Genomic DNA, 23,134 nt, shown 5'->3' on the forward strand with positions numbered 1-23,134 from the left:
GGGGTATTATGAAAAAAAAAACACTGGAAAACCATTGTCGGGAAAGGATATATTGAAAAATAACTGCATTGTTGAGAAGAGACATAGTGAGAAAAATTGTTGAGAAGAGACATAGTGAGAAACATTGTTGAGAAGAGACATAGTGAGAAACATTGTTGAGAAGAGACATAGTGAGAAACATTGTTGAGAAGAGACATAGTGAGAAACATTGTTGAGAAGAGACATAGTGAGAAACATTGTTGAGAAGAGACATAGTGAGAAACATTGTTGAGGAGAAACATTCTTAAGAGACGAAGAGAAACATTCTTAAGAGACGAAGAGAAACATTCTTAAGAGACGAAGAGAAACATTCTTAAGAGACGAAGAGAAACATTCTTAAGAGACGAAGAGAAACATTCTTAAGAGACGAAGAGAAACATCGTTGTAACGAAACACGGAAAGAAACATTGTTGAGAAGAGAGAAGATTGAAAACATTGTTGAGAAGAGAGAAGATTGAAAACATTGTTGAGAAGAGAGAAGATTGAAAGCATTATTGAGAAGAGAGAAGATTGAAAACATTGTTCTTGATTGAATTTTTGGAGAAATCATTGTTGAGAAATTTCTTGGTGGATTGGCTAGTCATGGGAAAAAAGGGGAAACTAACAATAATGAAAAATATTTGAATATTTAATTATTTTCACGAACATGACATTATCGGAAAATTTATTGTGTGGGAGTATTTAAATTTAAAAAAATTCAATTCAAATTAGTCTCAAACAGAGGAACGTTTAAAAATGTACACCAGCCATCTTCTACTTGTTGCTCGCGAGCACCAGGAGCGCTCAATGATCGTGCCAAATTTCGTGCTCGCGAGCACTTGTGATCAACTGTTGAATTAAATACTCCGCAAAAATTGCATTCAACAATTAATGCAGATTTCAAACATACGTATGCAAACGTTGTCGTAAGGCATACGTGCTCAACTCATGGCCCGCGAGACTAATGTGGCCCTGGCAGTAATATGATGTGCCACGCGACTTCAAACCTAATTTTATAAAAGATGACTCAAGTGACACATTTCCAGATCACTTAATTGACCCGCGGTACATTTCCTAATGACTCAGTGACCCGTGGCACAGTTCCAGATCTCGCACGCGGACCGCGGCATGTCTACAGTTCGATCACCTAAGCTACCCGCAACACATTTACAGATCACTTAAGTTACCCGTAGCATATTAACAGATCACTGAGTGAACAAATCGCACATCTTCAGATTACTCAAGTGGCCCACAACAGAGTTCTAGATCACTTTAGCAGCCCACAGCACAAATGATCCATGATCACTTGGGTGACTCACCACACAGTTCCAGATCATTTAAGTTACCCTCGACATATTCACAGATCACTCAAGTGTCTCGCGTACTCAGCCTTGCCGAAAGGGGGTGCTCTTCGCTTGATGATAAGCATAGGCAGTGCTCGCGACCCGACAAAAGTTGAAGACCCCTGATGTATACTCACAGCCACAAGTTAAATCCTTATTAAAGGAGATTTATATCTTTCTTTCCTTCATTTCTCCTCATGGTTAAATCCAAGGGAGGAATCAATGAATAGGATCCGCGGCAAAAGACATTACAGAGGACACTACTAGGGTACCAAGGGGGACCGACCCATAAACGACAAAAAGCCGCCAATGGCTCCGCGCAGTCGGTAGAAGGAAGGGGGGCACCCATTTTTGCAATTCAATACATTTTAAGGGCTCCGAAAAAAGCTCATCTATACGATAAACCCGCTCCATTTAGTACTATTTCCTGTGTTTGAAGACGAAAAAATAAGAAAAAGGGCCCCTTTTCTTACTCGCATTTGCCGAAAGAAAATAAAAACACAGGCGTGGCAACACACGGCAAAAAAAAAGCAGCTCTTTTTGGCAATAAAAGAATGCATTATTCAACACCACTGACGGATATTTTCCTTTACATTCTTAGTTATAAATAGTTCGATTCATAAAATAGTAAATGGCCTCTTCTTTCCTCAGTCAAAGAAGGACAGTCAATAACAACCGAGTTACGTCCGTCCAATATTGGCCAATATCGAGGGAGTGGTCAAAATAATTAGACTGATTCCAAACACGTCTAAATGATCTTTTTAAACGACGTGGATAAATCAAATGATTTTTGATTTGAATGTTCTCTGAAGGTTGAGAAAGTCGGTGTCCCTTTTGATCCAATACTTATCGGCGGAAATTCTTATCGGTTTCGAGTATTTATTCAAAATCCAAGAGGTAAATATTACATCATCGGCTGACACTTTGATCACGTGTTTCTTATTCCTTTTTTCATAGACATCGGCGTTTTCAGATTTTTTTTTTTCGATTTTCGTTTCGGTCGGTCATGTTCTCCAGAAGTAAGGTTGCATTAGGATCAGTTTCACCTGTCAATAACAGGTTGAGGGTCAAGATGCCGCCCCCAGGACACAAACATTCTCTAGGGTGGAAGTGAATTTAGTATATCATTCAAAATTGTGGATATAATTTCAATAATTGAGACACAACTTGGACTTCCCCAGAAAATACATGTACATTGCATGTTACGGGTTTCTAGAAACATGGATACCCATTTCAAAGGTTCTTCAAAGAACAACAGTTGTCAAATCGGAGGTCCACGCGAAAATTTCTGATGATTCGTGAAGAGAAATAGAGAAATTATGTAGTGCATATTTGAATTTGGGATTATAAGAGTGCTAGTTTAGATGTCCACGGAAATTTAAAATATCGAGTTTGGTGATAGATGAAATCCAATATTTCCAGAATATCCAGGGGTGTCCGAATTCCTCCACCGGACCATCTCTCCGTGCTTCACCGGTGGCCGTCAGCCGCTCTAGAACATGGATTCGAGCTCCCCTACAATTTGCACACAGCATTTAAGGCAGAAGGGTCCTTCATCCTTCGTGCCAATAAGAAGAAAAGTCACGGACCCCTTTTTAGAATAATATTCAGTACATACCGACGGCCCCGCTTTAGTCAAGTAACGGGATAAAATCCTCTGGACACAGAAATTTTTCCCATGGAGATATTGCTACCTTGCACCTTCACTCGTATATCGGGGTACTGTAGATGAGACTTCAACAGCTCATACACCCCCCGCCCTATCATCACTGTGCCAATTAAATGCAGTAGTCATCGAAGCCATGGCTCGTATAAGGGAATAGGGATGATGACAATTTAAGAGTCATCTCGCACCATCTCTTAAGATGGCGAAAAATTTAGAAAAATGTGACTGGAAGTATATCTTTACCCCGGGAATTAACAGCCACCCCTACGAGAACTAAAAGACATCATATATTGATAATAATTGATGCCAGGGGCGTAGCCAGAAATTTCGTTCGGGGGGGGGGACCACTTTCATTTCGGGGGGGAACCAAAGTGACAGAACAATGGATTTGGCCATCTTTTTCCCCTTTTTCGGTCATTTTCTCACATTTTGGGGGGGGGGGACCAGACCCCCAAGTTCCCCCCCCCCCCCTCGCTACGCCCTTGATTGATGCTAACTAATTACATGTGATAACAGTGCAAACTGTACTAGCGGTGTGAAACAGCAACTGAGTATTGTGTTGGAACTGTTCATATACGTTTAAGTGAGGCCGACTAATTTTATAAAAGCAAATGAGTAAATTGTTATCTAATCCAAGTTCACTGATCCCTTAAATCTCTCCAAGGGCTCCCTGGTTGGGAACTGATTGCAGGATTTTCATACAAGTAACTTCGACGAGTTTTATGCAACGTTGATCCCACGCTATTTTCTGCTAGTGAAAAAACATTGGAAAAACTGATTTATAAACTACAGCTGAAATCACTTTTTCTCCATTTCATCATAACACCACGCAATCATATGACACAACGTCTCGTTCAAAATAAACTTTACATCAGTGGAAACATTCCTCGAAGACGCTTTTATTTTCTTCCCATTCCCACTCTACCAAGGTCATCATCATATCACATTAAGAGACGAAAAGAAAGCGAAGAAAATAAATGGCGGTCATGGTCAAGAATACAGCGTAGGCTTTAGCGCAGAATAAAGCGAAATCGTTATTAAGACGACGATCACGGGGCGAGATTTCTTCGCTCCGTGATGATCATGTAATGGAAGATAAAAACTTCTTACAGGGCGGCACGCGTTTCTTTCCCAGGGACTTTCACGGACCCCCACCATCTCTTTAGATCGTTGCAAAAGAAAAAATTACAGGCTATATGGAACAGTTATACGCCTACTCCACAACCTGAATTTCACCAATGAGTGCTCTACTAAGAGCCGATCGCTCAGTTCAAGTCCTTTTTCACGAGTTGGAAAAAAAAGAGGTCCCTTCGCGCAGATGGTGAATAAAAATTCCTTTCTGGGGGTAAATAACGAACTTTCCTCCCCCTTTGCCCTTTTTGCACATTCTGAGACCCCTATTGTGTGCATGTTCTTTACGAGATCTGAGGGAGAAATGGTTACGCATGTGGAGAAATTCGGTTATGATCTGACCCCCGTAGGTGCGACACATATTTTCGAACAGGGGGTCATTGAGAGAGGAAAATATTCCCACGCCCGTGGGACGGAAAAAAAGGTGCTTTTATGATGATTGCGCACAAATATACGAATATATCTCAACGAAGTTTGTCTAAAAGAATCCCATCATACCCAAGTCTCAATTAATTCTACAGGACCCTACGAAGTTTCGGATCTGGTAGGAAAGGTGATTCCGTCCCCCGAGACAGAAGTGAACAACAGCAATACCTCGGCTTACGAATTTTTTTTGTGCGTGATTCTTCTGCCTCGGCCAACGAAAACGGATTCGGTTAACGAACATTTTTGAATGTGGATTCAATCTCCAACATAAAACAGCCGCGTCGTGAGCTGAATTTTAATGCCGATCATCATCAGAGAATTACTACTACTTCACCAAACACCAACTCTGGCCATATCGCTATATTGCAATTTACTGCCATTAGTGAGATGGGCTGGAAGCGAAGGCGCTGTCTATCGGTGGTCGCCTCGAGTTCGTTAGGGAAAATATCTTATCGATATCCTTCCTCCCTTGGGTTCGAACCCGGGACTCTGACAACAACCTTCACGATGGTAGACGAGCATCTTACCACCATGCCACTCGGGCACTATCAGAGAATTACTGTCACTCGAGTCCAATTAGCTCATGTCCAACTCGGAATCGTTCCCCGGATGTACCTTCACTTCCCTTTGTGGAAGTTTTTTGAACCATCTCATGTACAATGAAAGATTCAGCTAATATAAAATGCATTAAAAGGAAGGAGCCTACGTTTTAAGAGCACACGTTCTTTCAGCGCTAGACTCTTTGGCATTACACTGAACAGTCTGGAATTTCTAGGAGCTTAATCTTTTCCCACCTGCATGTATCAGACACAGAAATGAGTTGACCAAATTACGAACGGATTGAGACACACACATCTATGAACTCAACTGGGTTGTGTCAACACCAGCTTTAGAAGACTAAATCCGGTGTTGATTGCATAGCCAGTCTATAAAAACAGCGCGTTTCTCAACCTTTATAAGCCCAAGGACCAGTAAGATATCTGAAACAATTCGACGGACCACTTGTGTCCCGTATTATGGGACATTTGTGTATTTTTAGTAGTTCCGAATTGTTTCACCGATGCTTATTTAAATTTTTAATGTTTACTGAAATTGTGAACAAACAGCGTTTTCATAATTGTCATGATAATTATGGCCATAAATGCAAACATTCATCTCAACTTTTTTTCCTCAATTTTCAGCGAAAAAACTACAAATATGGATTTTACCGAATAGTTGGCAACGTTTCTGGTACGAATGGCGACGTCCTGTGTTTTATCGTATTTAAAATTCAAGCTCACCTTATTTTTCCCAATGAAATATGAAAAAATTTTATAGGCAAAATACAACTTTTGGCTATAATCAATGACAACCCATATTTTGGATCGCAATTTCCCGCATTTTCCTTGATGAACATAAAATATGAAGGCACAACTTAACGTTGACCTTCAACCCTCAACTTAAGATACGGATTTGAACCCATATGGATATTAGTAATATAAATCACAATTGAATAATTCCGAATTCACAGTTAGAATTGAATTATCAAGTCGGTCCGTGGACCATAGGCTGAGAAACATTGGCCTAAAATGAAAAATATTTCCAGCATCTCCTTCAGATTCCCGTAAATTCTCATTCACCCGACTTTGAAGCTGTTAATTTTAATCATTCGGCCTGTTTTATAGCTCTCCTTGGTGGTTAAAAAACTTACCTTTAAATTTTAGGAAGTACCTGGAACGAATTAAAACGATTTCCCAAAGAAACCTATGGGAAATCGCATTTCGGCAAAGGAATTTGCTTCCGGAACGAATTATATTTGTCACCCGAGACATTTCTGTAATGTGCGAAAAAAATATATTTAAGATCAAACAATTTTTCTTTTGGTCCTATCGGAAAGGTCTTGATAGAGAACGCTAGGTTATGTACGCCCTAAGGGGGCAGGTCATGCTACTACTTGCTAACTACTTGCTCCACTGTATTGCAGTCGAACACCGATTTAACAATATTTTTCTATTTTGCAGGGTTTTTTTTTGGAGTCCTTGTAAAAAATTATGATCATCTCTACAGAGCCGTCTTGAAGACTTCGAGAGTCGGAGGGTCCCAAACATTTGGATTGCGGAGGTGAAATGCCGAATTTTACAGCCAATAGGAAAATGAAATGGGACATTGAAATAGATTAAAAATTCAGAATGCTTAAAAAATTTCAATGATTTGGGTGACTTTGGCCCTGACTGTTGCATCGTTAGGACCGTTTATCACTGTATCTCAATTCTGGATTAGTGATTTGGCGATTTCTTCGATGAAATCCTCGATTTCTTGAATAAAAATATCGGTTCCATCCGCCGATTCGTTAAACCGGGAGTTGCATCACAGAAAAATACCTGATGCCATCCCGAGATGCCGGAGCACACAGGCTGGGTAATCACTGCCACAAGAGATATCTATTCACTATTTCAGAAATCCGAGCCTACATACACCATTGCTCAAAGTCAATGAAGAATTCAGAATAAACGAACACCCACTGGGACGACAAACATCCACAAATCCCCCATCAATTTAGTCCATAATTCAAATCCGCTTACATATAATTCGTATAAAATATATGATCCTAGGGAATTACCGATGTTGTTTGTTTTTCCCTACAGAAGAGAAAAAATAAATCTCTGCGTATAAGAACCAAAAAAATATATATATATATATATTCCAAAGAAAGTATAAATAGCAACCCTACAGTAGCGTTGAAGACCTACTGAAGACTTTCTTTTCCCACCGGTTGGCCAACCACCTTAGCGCATCGCTCCTCATCAATTTCCATGATGTAGTACGTACGCATGAAGTGGGGGGGGGGGGGGAGAAGAAAGGACCCTCGGGAAGGCCCAAGGCGGCGGCGGCTGCAACGATGCGCGTGGGAACAATCCCACACTTTTCTCACATGAAAAAGAGAAAGAAGACCCTAATCAAGAAGTCATGTTGATGTGTCGCTTCTTCTCTCTCTCCCCCTTCTCTTTTACTTCCATTCATTAAACTCCCTCAGAATAATAAGAAATGTTCTCACGTGAGAATAAACCTTACCCTGGGAAGTTAGTTCCCACCCCTTGATTATTGGTCGATTAGCGTTAGAGGAAGGGTTGTCGCTAATCGATAAAAATCGCGGAATAATTTTCTGTTTGGATATTTCTGTGTTTCCCCCAACATTTCTATCTCTCGACGGTTCTCGTAAATAATTTTTGTTTTCTAGATAATATTGAGGAGCATGTTTTCAAAAGGGAAGAATTACGAAATTTACAGGGAATTTGCACTACTCAGACGTATGCAGCGCCCATGCCGATGGAGGTATTTTGATGAAATTTGGAATGGAACATTGGGGAAATTTGGACCATCGGAAAAGGTAAGTGCGATAAAAAAAAGTGCCACGTTTTCACCTGGTGGTCAATAATTAAACTATTTTGTTATTGAATCTTTTCCCCCCTCATGATCCATATATCCTATACACCAAGTTTCATCGAAATACCTCCATCAAAATGGACGCTACATGTCTAAGCAGTGGCAGTTTATTTATAACCACTCTGTATTATTGTCTAAGTGCATGCAATTCTTTCTAGATGCAACGAAAACATAAAATCAGGGGGCTCAGAGAGACCCCAAAAATGTTTTCGCCCCCCACAATTGAAATAAGTACAGATAGCGACGTCACCTACATCAGTAGGCGAGCCAGAGAATGACAAATTGAATAACAGAAGCCAGGCTTAATTTCTTAGCAGTCGAGAGCATAGGCTCCCCCCCCCCTCCCCCGAAAAACAGTCCCAAGTAGCGTTTTCTTCTTTCCCGGGCTTAATGATCCTTTCTGACGCTGGAAGAGTTATTACCCTCAAATCAGAAAATTTCCCGTCATGTTCAGATTAGCAAGCGCATACAGAAAATCTTATCCACCAATACCGATTTTCTAGTGTCTCCCTCCCCACCACATGGCACCTGAAATTTGTCAAGCCCTGCGGTACGTGACGAATCATGTTAATGTTATAAGTCATTCTTTTCCAGGTTACAAGGGGGGGGGGCTGTTTTCTAGCTCCCCTCGTGCGAGTTAAAAAAACAAAACAAACACGTGCTTTTTAACAATAGTTAGCCTGGATAAAAAAAACCAGTAAAAGTTATGTGAATTCCCACAGAAATAACCATTTCTCGCACATGAGTGAATCTCTTACACACTTGTACGTCCAAGTAAAGTAGGAGGTGGGGGGGGGGAGAAAAACACGAATATCTCCGAGCGATGATTTACCGAGGAGGAGCGACTTGTAATCGTCCACCGAAACAAAAGAGACAATCCCCAAACACAAGGGGAAACCGAACAATACAACGATTACTGTTGTTGTTGTGGTGGATGGTGAAATGACCAGATCTCACGAACAGTTTGCGCGAGAGGAGCATCCATGGTGCTGACCTCTTACGTAATGTCAAAGACGAATATATTAATAAATAACACTCATTTCGACCAAAACAAAAACTCCTCTCTTAACATAAATTCTGCGTTATTCGTGGGGGGGAAAAGGATTTTCACGTTAATCATAGCGATACTTTTGAGGGAAACGAGGATTTTTCTGATTTTTTTAAACAAAAAAAACGTCTGATCATGAAAACGTTCCGACCGTGAGAAAAATCTGAAAACCCCCCCCCCCCCCCCCGCGATCCAAACGGAAAACATTTTTTGTCTTGTCGGTAGATGGCGCTTTCCTCAAGTGGACACTAAAGCTGAATGGCCGTTTCTCATCAATCGAAACTGTGGTCCAGGGCCTGACACACTGAGAAAAAAAAACCTAGTTGCCAACCAAATATTTTAGGAACCAAGCGCATTTCTTCTGCCCGTGCTAGGAATTGCCACTTGGAAAAATATTAAGTCCAATACCAATTTTTTTAGTTGCCACGGTGCCTAGGATTTGTAAATCCCTGCTATGAGGTGTCCCCCCCCCCAAAAATCGGGATCTAGCACTGGGGATGGACTTGAATTTTCTTCAGATTACAAATTAGTAGTAGACGACTATATACATTCGCTGGAAAACCTAAGTGGCATACCAAATGTTTCAGCCTCGGGGGCCATCAAAAATCCTATCTAAGGGCAGGCCGCAATTGGGAGGGACGGGTGCCCAGGCGGATATAATGCCCCGGGTGTCCTTAAAAAAATCGAGTAAAAAATTGGTATTTACGCCTAAAATTTTGTTAGTTCCTAAATTGCAGGCTGAGAGCAGCACAAAATGCTCAGAATTCAAAACTTATCTGCCAACGTGAAAAAGGGTCAGTGTGCCCAGAAAAAGTTAAAAGAAACGTTATTTTCGACCTTTTCTGCGGGTAAAATGTTTTTTGGCGCCTAGATTTTTTTTTTTCGCGATTCGTCCAGCCCTGGTGTGGGTAGCATTAAAGATATTGCAGAAGGCCGGGAAACCCAAAGTCTGACTCCGCCTAAAGCAGAGCTGGACAAAGTGCAAAACAGTCTAGGCACCAGAAAAATTTCTCAGGCGCCACAAAAAAAAAGAAGCTTTTCTTCTTCCGAAGAAAAAGGTCCAAAAACGGTGCTTCTTTTGACATTTTCAGGACATAGTCACCATCTTTAATGTTGGCAGACACATGCTGTTACAAATTCCAAACATTTTGTGCTGCTCTCAGCTTGCAATTTAGTAACTACACAAAGAAAATTTTAGGCGCCAAAGCCAATTTTTTAGTCGCCACGGTCACCTGGTATTTGCCTATAGCCCTGGTCCAGAGCTTTCCAATCAAGGATAATGTGGGGGGTCCTCGGATTCAACCTCACTTCGATATTTAAAAAACGCACATTCCAGCCGTTTAAAATGGTCGCTATACATAATACAGTCGGACCCCGTTATAACAAACGCCAAGAGACCGGAACAATCACTTCGTTATAATGAAATTTCGTTATAAAGGAATTCCAGGTTACCTAGCATTGTTCCTATGTAAACTTATTTGGGGGGGGGGGATTAGAAAAGTTTTCGTTAAAACGAGATTTTCGCTATAACGGTATTCGTTAAAACGGGATTCGACTGCATCGAGAACACCGACGGTGGTCCGAGAGAATCAATCACGCGTCTACTGACAAAGTCAACATCCTTTTTTCGCCATCGCAGTTGACTAACTGGACTGACCCTCTTTTCGGCAAAAAAAAAAGTCTTCCATATTGTGCCAACAGCAGCAGCAGCACCAGAAACGAACTGTTAATTCTGGTGCATCCGGTCGTGATGGGCGAGTCCGTGTGTATCATTACTACTACTACTATCACTATTATAGTAGTGCGCGTATCGTAAAACGTGGGCCTTAATATATCGAGCTCTGGCTGTGCAAATAAACGTGGTGTCGGCCTCGTTGCGTGGAGGCGTATCGAGACCTACTACGTTTATGGATCCAGGTGTCATTATTAGTAGAATATGGTGTCGAGATGACCGTTATTATCCGGTTCGAGACGGACGTGTTGAATGAATGAATACCAGTTTGTGAGATAGAGTTATGGATATAGTATTTTTCTCGTTTCTTGAGTGAGGAATTTTAAAGATTTTTTTGATGCCATAAAGCTCGGTTGTTCAACCTTTAGGAGAGTGCGGGCCACTTAAATCGCCTAGAACACCGCCGGAGGTCACTCAAGTGATCTGTAAATTTGCCGAGTGACACTTGAGTGACCTTTAAATGTTCCGTGGGACGCTCAAGTGCTCTGTAACTATGCCGCGGGCCACTCAAACGATCTGCAAATGCGGCTACGATCACTTACATAATCTGTAAATGCGCTGTGGGACGCCTATGTGTCGTGGAACTGTGCCACGGGTGGGTCACGCACGTGATCTGTAAAAATGCCACGAGTCACTTAAGTGATCTAGGAATGTGCCGTGAGCCAGCCACTTGAATGATGAGTCCGCGTATGATCCGCTATTGGTGCCGGAGCAACTAAGGCGACTTTGTACATATTTTCATCTAATAAAAACACCAGGCTTTGTGCTTGCAGCTAGGGTCTTAGACAGAGGGTCGGGGGTGTCGGGAGGGGGCGCCTTTCGGACATTCTCCGGAGGGCGACCCGGCCCGGCACCCCTGACTCTCCCCAGCACGACCCAACCCACACGGGTAAATGGCTTATATCCCGGGAGGGACAGGGCCTGGGTCGCGCCTGGTCTGTCGGAGCAACTAAGGTCAAGTCTTTATAGGGTTGGGGAGAGCAGCCCATTCGTAACAGTACCTCGAGTAACTCAAGTGCTCTGGAACTGTGCCGCTGGCTTCTCAAATGACCTGTAAAAATGCCGCGAGACACCTACGTGATCTAGGATTGTGCCGTGGGCCACTTCAGTGATCCGCAACAGTGCCGCGAGTGGCTGAAGTGATGTGGAATTCCATCCCCTTGTCGCTCAAGTGCTTTGAAATTGCAGAGTGGGCTACCTAAGTAGTTCTGGAACTGTGCCGCAGGTCACTCAAGTGATCATCTACAGTAATACAGTCGAATACCGTTATAGCGAAAAAAATCTCGTTTTAACGAACACTTTTCTTATCCCCAGAAAAGTTTACATAGAAACAATGCAAAAACCTGAAATACTTTTATAACGAAATTTTGTTATAAGGAAGTGATTTCGGTCTTTTGGAATTCGTTATTACGGGATTCGGCTGTATTCCACTGGCTCTTTAAGTGCTCTGAAACTGTTGCTCAGTTAATTTTTACCAGGTTTAAGGTCGCGGGCCACATCAGATGACTCCAAGAGCCACATTTGGCTATGGGTCATGAGCTGAGCCTGTGTATGCCACAAAGACTCGATTTAATACACTTCTACAAGGAGAAATGAACTCTCCCTACCACTATGTTTTCCACGGACGACGCGCAATACGACTGACTGAAGCACCAATCCATCTGTAATACAGTAGTATAATTTTTTAACGATGCCATAAACAATGCATTTTCGCGGCCTTGCGCAATTAGCCACCCATTGAATTATTGGGAAGGGCGAAAATAGGAGAAAGTAATAACTACAGCAATCTGGCGCCATATCAGTTTCCGCATTGCGCGAAGGACTCGCGTTAACACTGATCTTTCTTTCATTTTATAGCAGTAAAATCGCTCAACACTTTGATGACCGATCGCCATCTTGACGCTCCAGCGGCTCGTGACATCCAAAATAGAGAGGAGAGGGATAAAAGCGTCCATGAGCACCGCCATCATCATCATCATCTTTGAAAACGGAAAGTTTTCTAAAAATAGGAAGAAACGCGCAGTGGTTCGTAACCTTCCGATATTCAGGTGCGTACGCACTGGAATGCGTAAAAGGGTCTTTCGCTGGGCTTGACAAATCTAAAAAAAAAAAGAAAATTACGGCACCAGACAAATTTTTTTAGGAGTCAAGCATAGTTTTTCCCTCCAAAGGCGAAAAAAACCACCTAAATGTGGTTTTCTTTTACTTTTCAGAGACAATGACCTCTTTTCATGTTGGAAGACCATGATTTAGTAATCGTATATACGAAACTTTAAGCACCAATACCGATTTTATAGTCATCATGGTGACTTCTCTTCCCCCCCCCCCGAGGTTTGTCAAGCCCTGGTCTTCACCTAGAAATATGTAAGAAACTTGAGCAACCCCCAAAACATGAGAAAACGTAGGAGTCTTCCTTGCCCCTTCCCCACCAGACAAGCGTATCACTAGAAATTTAACATGAAAGGTGTACGTAGTCATAGAAATGAGCTTGCTTTCTTTGTATTATAGCCATGAGCCCTCATCCTGTAGCAGGGCCCATACGCTGGGATCTTTGGCGGGAGCCCATCTATAGTAAATTTATACCGTGAAAAGACAAAAAATGATAATAATCGTTCCGAGCTCCCCGACCTCCGTGGGGCCATGACTATATCTGAAATGTTTCACAATATTTTCGATACTTTACTCTTTTCCACAATTGTTGATTATTTTTCGGAACCCCAAATGGTTCCGTGCCCTAGAGATAGCCACCTGCTCTAGAAATACAAAGCCAGGCTGGAAGATAGACTGGCGACGGAATTAGTAGGTGCCAGAATTCTAGGGCCCATGCCATGCGTTTCAGGACTGCATAGTCTCTGAGGGTTGCTTATCCGTAGAAATTTGTAGGAAGCTTGCGCCCCCAGCAAATACGCGGTACGTGTGTGCGTACTCGTAAAATGCGTAGAAAGCTTGCGCACCACTAGAGGTATGTGGTAGTTGTGCGTACTCGTAAAAACTCATAGGAAGCTTACGTTGTCTAGGTAGGTGTGAGCGCACTCATGGAAATGCATAGGAAGCTAGGGTATCCCCTGGTATATTGTGTGTGAGCTTCATCTTTTGCTTAGCACAATATTTTATGCGTTTCTTCCACCGTTGCGAATAATTTCTCGTGTATGAAATATAATTTTTGATACTCATATAGGTAAATAGAACCGCTCACAACCCCGGACTGATGCAAAGCACTTTACTTCCGTTACCTCAAAAGAGGCAGAGTTGTGTCGAAAAAGTTAGCAAAGATTTATAGTAGTGGCTCCCCTTGCCCGGTGCTCGCAAGTATCGAATCAGACACGTCGTTCTCCCCATGAAGACAGCGATCAACTCGATGCAACGTACAAGCCATTTAGTATAGGTAAGCCACTCATGTAGGTACGTGTACCACAGGTTGGAAACCAACGATCAAACAGACTAAATCAAGGCCATCTTAATGAATAACCAACATGCGTACGTCACTTATTATACCATCCGCAATAAGGGAATTATTTTTTTCCTGAATATCCTCTGATTCAGCACCGACATGGAAATGAGCAAAGCCATGACCAAAACCACAAGCATCCAGGACATGGGAATTTTTCTTTGATATTAAAAAGCAGCACAATGGCGTTCTTTTGTGTGATCTATGAGACAAATGGTTCATATATGCATGGGGACCTTTTTGTCCAGTAATAAAATAAAAAGAACCAACAACAAAAAAAAACAAACCACAGAAGCATCCACGCGTCACGTAGAAACAACAGACAATAAAAAGATTGGCCGAAAAAACCACAAAATAACATGGCGGTTAAACATCACAAATCCTATTTCGTACAATACACACAAACACAACAATAACACGAAGTTTTCCTTGTATATTTTGTTTCCCAAGCTTTTTTAAAAAGGACGGGCCGCCCACCGCCTACACGATGATATTGCGCCTTGTTTTCGTCTCTTAAATAGATTCTAAAGGATGATTACGCACCGTTTAAAACTATAAGACGGTGATGTTGAGGTTAAGGAGGAACTGGAAGTTGTTTTGCTGCCCACACGTTCAGCAAGGACTCTTTTGCGAGAGGAAGTTTGACCTAAGGCAGAGGTGGCTTTCCCAGCTTAACGCCTAAGCTAATCATGGGTGCATTCGAAACGGACAGCGAAAGTGACCTCTGTCCTTATAAAGTCAGATCCCGTAGCTACGATTTTCAAGTGACTGATAATTCAAGTCCGTTATATCCCGGTGTTTCCCAAAGTGGGCAATATCGCCCTCTGGGAGGAGAGTGGATAGCCCGGGAAGGGGGGGGGGGTAGACGCTATGGGTGCAATATAGGATGGATCCTATGGGCTGGTTCAAGTTGGGGGGGGGGGCGATGCCCGAAACAAATTTGTAGTGAGTACAAAAAAGGTTTGGGAAGTTTTGCCACAGCCGATGAAAAACCATTCTGTGAGATAGCATTAAAAATTCCGGTTATTATACAGTCAGACGTGCCAACTTTTGGAATCCAGAAATCCGGAGATTCTCCCACCCCCCCCCCTCTTCGACACTCATAGACTCGATCAAAAAAATTCCATTCCTCTCCCACTCCAAGGCAGGTTCTACATTGCCCTTGAGCAGAATATAATTTCATGTCAGTCTTTCCATGCAGAATAGAGAAACCACATCTACATACTGTTCATAAAACATAAGTGATTCCTTTCGTGGATGCTATCAGTGTTTGATAATCTTGGATATATGAACTCTTAAAAGCTTTGTATAGCTTAAAGCTTTATATTTCCTTTCTGAAGACATATTTAATCGGAGGAAACAATTTAAAAACCTTCAAAATACAAAGCCGCTGACGAAAAAGCTTGTGTTTATACACCGCACGGCTGCTAATGGAATACAATAACGATTATACAGGAATTTCGGCAACCAAGGTCATACCCCCTGATATAAATGATTGCCGATAAACACTACGTAAACAAAGTCACGTCTTTGCCAGTTGCTTAAATGCGGTCACCAAGACTTATTTTTACGGCTGCTCGATGGAACTGACCACTGTTGTCCTCTATATGGGTGTTTTCGCTAACAACGACGACGGCAGACGTGAAGGCTCGCGTAAAATCTAATTATCAGCCAAAATCCGGAGAGCAGGAAGGATGAAAACTCCGGAGTCTTTCGCCTAAATGCGGAGAGTTGGCAATTTCGTACAAGGCAGGGAAAATATTCTCCACGCAACAACGAGTTCGCTAGCAACACATACGATACACAACAACAACACACTGAAAAAATATTTCAGCAATTTTTCCTTGCGAAAAGTTTCATTGGAAAAAATATTATATAAATTCGCAAATCGTTTAAAAATTCCAAAATTTAAAATGAAAAAAAATAGGTATATTTGAATGCAATTTATGAAAAATTTATTCGCACAAAATATGTCTTTTTTTTTGTACAGGAAAAAAAATAGTTGAAAGTTTTGTCGATAGAGAGCACTTTACGTGAGCAAACCACTAGAGAAATGCAAATCAGAGTCCTATAAAATGTTGGCTATACGATAAAAAAAAACCAGCTTACTTCTAATTTTATTGTTTCTGGCGCTTCACGAGGTTTTCATTGTGACGTTGACATTTTGTGAATAAAGTACTATTGGTGAAGTTGTTTTGGCTCAGCCACGAATCGCCGGCTGAAGCTTTAAGACAGTGATTCCCAACGTGGGCGATGGAATGTTCCAGGGGGCGGTAGGAGCTACGGGTTATGTTATGTTAACATTGGATCCTGTGGGTGACAAAAATGTGAATTTTTGTTTCTGTACCAAAAAAAATCTCCCTTCGTCAGAATAACTTTTTCGCAAACTGCATTCAAATATACAAACTCCTTTAAATTTTACGAATAAAATGTGCTTACTGGCTATGCTGCAATAGATATATAACCATGAGGGTGTCACGGGAATACGAACAGCACGACAAGGAAGCCGCTGAACGCTGCAGAAACAGTGGCATAGACCAGTGTTTCTCAACCACCTGAATCACGGCCCTGAAATCATTCATACCGGGCCGCGAGTGTTTAGTCGTTTCATTTTTCCTCATTCACGTTCCGTTGGTCGTGTGTTTGACGGGGGGCCTTCTACTTCAAAAATGAATGAGACCGGGCCGCGGACTCGCAAAGGTTGAGAACCACTGGCATAGACGCTGCTCGTGACTTCAGAAAAATTGAAGACCAGGGTTATAACTTTTAAAAGGGCCAATTCAATTAGCATCGAACTCGGATTATTCGATCATCAATTCACCATGTCGTTCACTCATGGGCTGCAATATCCATCCAGTAATTTTGAACATTTCCCCAGTGCAAGTGGCACCAGTCCCCCACCCGCACTTTACTAATTGCGGTCCTGGTTGTAATACAAAATTTTTGACACTTTTCACGTCACTGACACTCAAAGGGCTGTGGCAATAGTGGCATTATTATGACATTGGCACAGTAATCTCCCTATAATGATGCCAGATTGCAACGGAAAACCCCTCCCGTTATTGTATAATAAAATGCTTCACAGGCCCGATTGTTACAATAATACTAATATTTGGGAGAGAGAGAGGTTGGACGATTGTTTTACTGGGAACCACAAATGAAACTCGAAACGGCACAATATATAAAACACTACCCAACCGGACCAGAGTTCAACAAACCTGTAGGTGATAGAAAGTTCAGATTTCAAAGGTAAGAAATCAAATATTCAGACCGTGAAGCGAGAGACAGAAATTCTCAAAACTTCGTTTAGACGAAGAATCTCCAGCTGGAAGAATAATAGCATGCCACCCAGCTGTTGAAACAGGTACGAAAGCAGAGACAAAAAGCTCTAATTCAATAAAAAACAAACACACACACACACACGCAAAGAAGAATGTCCATTAATTTTCGTAACAGAGGACAATCAATTAAGAGACAGACATTGACTTTGTTTGTTTTGATGGTAGAAAAGAATTTTCTCTCGTACAAACGACAAAAACGCACATTAAGAGACTATGTGCGAATTATGTTTAGTGTGGGAGTGCATTGAGGTCAACTTTTTTAAAAGAAACAAGGGGGGGGGGGGAGGTCTTCAAAATTTGTGTCTCGAGGCAGATTTATAGCTTCACCACCTACGGGCTATTCAAATTTTACCGCCCCGCGGTTATAGTTCCATGTTCTTAACCACCAATTACTAAAATTTGCAGCCCTTTCGAATTCACCACTCTGGGTTCAGTAGATATTGCATTCATAAAAGAACCACTTCAAAGCATAAATAGGCACACGCAACAATATTTCCAGATCGTCGCGACGTCCATGGCCTGGGTTTGACAAAGATTGGCGACTCCTCTAGCAGCCAGAAAAATAGATTTGACATAAAAATAATACAAGTATACATTGGCGTACGCAGGGGCCAAGATTAGTGTTATTTTGCAGGAAAAAGCGTAACACCCTTAGAAGGGAAAAAAATCTGAAACCTCCCTTGAGAAAATTCTGCGTACGCCTATGCAAGTATATCAGTGTTTCTCAACTGGGGTTCCCTCCCAAGACAGTGCTTGGGGCTCCACGAGGGAAGTATTGAATAGCAAATTCACATTCAAATTCACAGTTCAGTAAATGATTGATTTGATTTCAACATAAATGATTTCTCGCGATGTAGGGAGGGGGGACACCCCCACATTTATCGAATCTTTACTTATAATTCTCAAGTAGTACGTTTCACACACACATAAAAAGCCTGGGTATACCATGGCATGCAAATTCCATTACTATTGATTATTATAATGCAATCGGGGGGGGGGGGGGGGAAGAAATTCCTCGAGGTATTTCCCGCGAGAGAATAACAAAAACCAATAAATGTTAATGACATTACGTAAACGCGTAACGACCACACGTACGCACGCGTGCGCAGCACGTGGTGTATATATACGAGGACCTTATTATTATTACTTCATACTTTGCGTAATAACGTGAAAGGGCTCTTGACTGGGAGAAACCTGTCAACAAGGTCACGCACATATTTAAACAAAAAACGCGTCACTCGATTGTATGGTAATGAGACGACGGATACACACACAAACACTGAATAGGAAATTGTGTAATAAACTGAATCAGTATAACAATGAGAACATTCGAAGGAAAAGCAATAAATTAACCGACTTTGAATATCCAAGGTCCATGAACTATATAATTAACGACACAAAAGTCCTAGGTTGAAATCTTGAGAAGGTGTGTCAGAAGGTTTTTATAGCAGGTATCAATGTTTAGCCGGCAATAGCAGGCAACGGAGAATATTCTCTGGTAGGACTACTATAATAAATAACTTGAGAATATTCTTATAAGTTCTTGATGAGAATATTTTCCTGTTATTTATGATATATAGTTACGTATAATATCCTTGAGAATATTCTCTGTGGAAGGACTACTTTCATAAATTACTGAGGAATATTCTTATAAAAATAATAAGAATTATTCTGAAGTTAATAATAGTCCTTCCAGAGAATATTCTTCAGTTACTGAAATCTTTCCAGAGAGTATTATCAAGAATATATGTAATAACATGTATTATAATAAATAACTTGAGAATAATTATTACTTTCGATAAGAATATTCTCTAGTAATTTCTAATAGTCCTTAGAGAGAATATTCTCTGTCCCCGTCTCTCTTCCCGTCAAGAAGATGGGGACATTGACGTTTGTAGATCACAATATTAAAGTTTGAAAGCAAGAAACTTAAACCAACAGGGCTGAATTGCACTTATTGTGAACTTATTTCTGAAAATTTATCTAATTTTAAAATAATTTTTAAAGGTTTTATAATCTGAAGGTTCCTAAAATCTTCGTAACCAAACTTTTAAAACCTCTCGTCATGACCTGGAGAATATTCTCGAACTAAAAGTTGTCATTGGGGGTGATTATACCAAAAATTGTTTTGTTGTAAATGTTTCAGGCAATGAAAACTGATTTATATTTCACAATATACTCACCTCATCTCTAGGTAGGGTTGCCACAAAAAGCAGCCGCTTTCGGGGACCTGAATATTTGTGGGCCTTTGGCACGTGCCACGTTTGCTCATGCGAGAAACAGGGCCGGCACCAGGGCTGTGTAAGCCCTGCATGAGCACCAAATCTTAACTGAAAATTTTTGACAAAAAACATTTCGTCTGTATAAACTTAAAATTTCAATGTCTAGGTTTTCCAGATTGTTTTTATGTTGCGGCTTATATGCCTCCAGGGGCGTAGCCACAAATTTCGTTCGGGGGGGGGGGGGGACAAAAGTGACAGAACAATGGATTTGGCAATCTTTTTCCCTTTTTTCCTGTCATTTTCTCACATTTCGGGGGGGGGGGACCAGACCCCCCAAGTCCCCCCCCCGCTACGCCCTTGCATGCCTCAGATAACTAAGTAGATATTGAAGGAGGGGGGGGGGCAGTTTTGGAACAAAAGTACTGTTATAAAATAATTGAATTTCAGTGGTAAGATCGGTAAAATATAATGTTTATTCCCCCCACACATTATAGTTACGGCCCTGCTCGGGGAGGGGGAAAGGGCGCCTAAAGATGAGTAGCACTTTAGGAGGTAATAGGAAATCAGCTGAAGCAGGGACTCCCAGTTTAGGATTTTTCACGCTCCCAATAATAGTAAATTCATAGTGTAAAAAGAGATTCATTCAAGGGCCGTAGCATGCCTTCACGAGAGACCCGGGGTGGAGCCCGCTTCAAAGGATTATTATGCAAAATAAGTGTACATTCTTTTGTGGAGCTCCGGTCCTCCACACAGGACTGGTGTCCTGTGATATGGAGGATATATATATACCTGATCATAGGCGTACGTAGAATTTTCTCGGGGGGGGGGGGGTTCAGATTTTTTTCTCCTTCTGGAGGAGTTTACTTTTTTCCCAGCAAAATAACACTATAATCTTGGCTCAAGGGGAGGGGGAGCTTAGAACCCCAAAACCCCCCTTTGCGTATGCCAATGGACCTGATATTGTGAGGATAAAAATTGTATTGGACGAAGTAATTGAGACAGCGATTCAAAACCAACAGGGCTAGGTGCCAGCCAAATTTTTTTAAGAGCCAAGCCCCTTTTTTTTAGGAGAAAAAAAAAACGGCCAAAATATTTTTTTGGGTCCAAATGACCTTTTCTCACGAGGGTAGAAACGCTTGCTAATGTTCAGAAATTTTTGCGATGTCTCGGATTTCAATAGTCAGGATATTTGAGACATCAATGGAGACTAATTATTTCATAGGAGATTTTAGGAATGAAACGCCGATTTTGTAGTCGAACTGGCACCAGGGATTTGTCAAGGCATGCTAACTAGCGCTTGTATTAACAATTTGGGGGGGGGGTGTGCACCTCGAGGTGGGCCGTGAGATATTTGATACAGTATTTCAACCCAATTCTTATAGATGTGCCACTAACATAGACTGTTTTAATCCTCATTAGGGCGCAAGTACGCAGGGTTGATTGGTCAATACCTTAGGCCCTCCTCTCCCGAGCAAACTCATTGTTTATAAGTACAGATATCGGATGCTAATATGATCTGCGCCTGCTGTAGCTTAGGGGATACGGACCTACATCGGATTTAATTTCGGGGTGAGATTTTGAGAGTGGTTCTCAAACCTTTGTCATCCAAAATGCTCCCTTTGCCCTGGTGGACATGTATTCGCGGCTCTCCAGAATAATCTAATACACTCGAAACCCCACCCAGAAATTCAATCCGATGTAGAACCGCTTCATGGTATTCTATAGGTACACATTAATAAGAACAGCTCGCCACTGAGCCCGACAGTGGTTGATGGCACACACACTCTGGGAACCGATGATTTACAGCATGAACAGAGGTTTCGGTATGGGGGGTGGGATTGGCTCAACATATGGTTCGTGGGCCCTCGGAGTCATCTGATGTGGCCCTTGACCTCAAACCTAATTTTGTGAAAATGAACTAAACGGCACATGAACACATTTTTAGATCACTTAAGTGATCTGCGGCACTGTTCCAGATCCGTCAAGCGGGCCGCGGCTTTTTCAGATAGCTTGAGGGACCCATGGTACAGATCACCCAAGCTGCCTGAGGTACATTTATAAATGACTTAAGCTGTCCCAGGTCGCTCAGTAAAGTGGCCCGCCCTCTCCCAAAGGTTGAGAGCACCCTTGGCATAAATTCACTGATGTCACCGACAAGCTATATCGCGTCAAATATCGATCTGAAAAGAATCGTGACATAACGATCACAAGAAATTGATAAGAGCAATGGGCATATTACGTACAGTGGTGCCGATCCTCTGCGGCCGCACGACGACGGCGGAATCGTGCAGGCTGCTGGTGCTGGACGACCGGCTCGACATCTCGTGGATGCCGCTGCTACCATAGCTAAGGCTGCTGGTCAAGCTGACCGTATCCCTGGACGGAGATTTCAACCTGAAGGGCGAAAGATTCGACGAAGACACGTGGACGTGCTTGAGCATTACACGCACACACACACAAACGACTGAAGACACAAACAAACACCAACCTCCGCACACACGAAAAATCTCAAAAAAAAAAATCCAAACGGCACGCAAACTTTTAGATGTTTTTCATCTCGGCACGATAGAGTCAAAACAAATACGGCACAAACAAACGAAAAAACACTCAAATAGATCGAGTCTAAGCCATTGACGACGAGTTCACAAATAAAGTCGCAAAAGAAAAATCCAAGCCGACCACAACGTAAACAAACGTGGGTATTCGACGTACGGAAGCGTAAACACACGTCCTTTAGTTACGGTGTCCAAGAGCGAACTGAGAGCGAATGTTCCGCTCCGAAGGAGGCGCGGCTGGTTGATGACAGCTGATTGGCTGACGGGCCTCATACGTCATCGGCAAAGTACCGCGACGATACGCCATGATAGAAAGACCGCTGGATTTCTTCTCTTAATTAATTACGGTATACCATCCGGGTTCCTAAACAAAAGGGTTAAAATAATTGAAAACCAGAGTTTATTGTTGAACGTTTTGATGAGAGGCTTATAGAAGCGTACACACCCATGGATCTCTTCATCCTGCAAAAGGGCCCCTAGCGTCTGATGTTTACGGTCCCACCACAGTAAATTTATACTAAGGAAAAAAAACAATTAAAATCTTCCCGAGCCTCCAACCTCATGGCCCCCACTTCTTGTGCCCCACTTCCAGGGCTTCAGCCCTGGGCCCGAGGCAGTTCTAATCATGTTTTGCTTTTTACGCTATGAATTCATTACAGAAGGGCGCGTGAAAAATCTGGAATTGGGCCCCCCGCAAAATATCCTAGCCTAGGAGCCTTGCTCTAGGATGGGGGGAGGGGGGCATGTGCGTTGCCGTGCACAAAACTATGGTCACCATTGG

At 42.1% G+C, this 23,134-nt stretch overlaps 1 protein-coding gene across 2 annotated transcripts in view; it reads right to left on the reverse strand.

Annotated features, from left to right (window-relative positions):
- rau (RA domain-containing protein rau) overlaps window positions 1-22,557 on the reverse strand; it is a 59,422-nt gene extending 36,865 nt beyond the window's left edge. For both annotated transcript variants that reach the window (XM_089245846.1, XM_089245847.1), the window contains exon 1: window positions 22,042-22,557. In XM_089245846.1, coding sequence (XP_089101972.1) covers window positions 22,042-22,239 — 198 coding nt within the window. In that variant the 5' untranslated portion in view covers window positions 22,240-22,557. The remainder of the gene's footprint in view (window positions 1-22,041) is intronic.
- Between the last annotated feature and the right edge of the window lie 577 nt (window positions 22,558-23,134).

This window comes from Pholcus phalangioides, unplaced genomic scaffold, assembly GCF_987345545.1.
Source record: "Pholcus phalangioides strain wild (caught in Gottingen) unplaced genomic scaffold, Ppha-v1.0 ptg000016l_1, whole genome shotgun sequence".
NCBI classification, from domain to species: Eukaryota; Metazoa; Arthropoda; class Arachnida; order Araneae; family Pholcidae; genus Pholcus; species Pholcus phalangioides.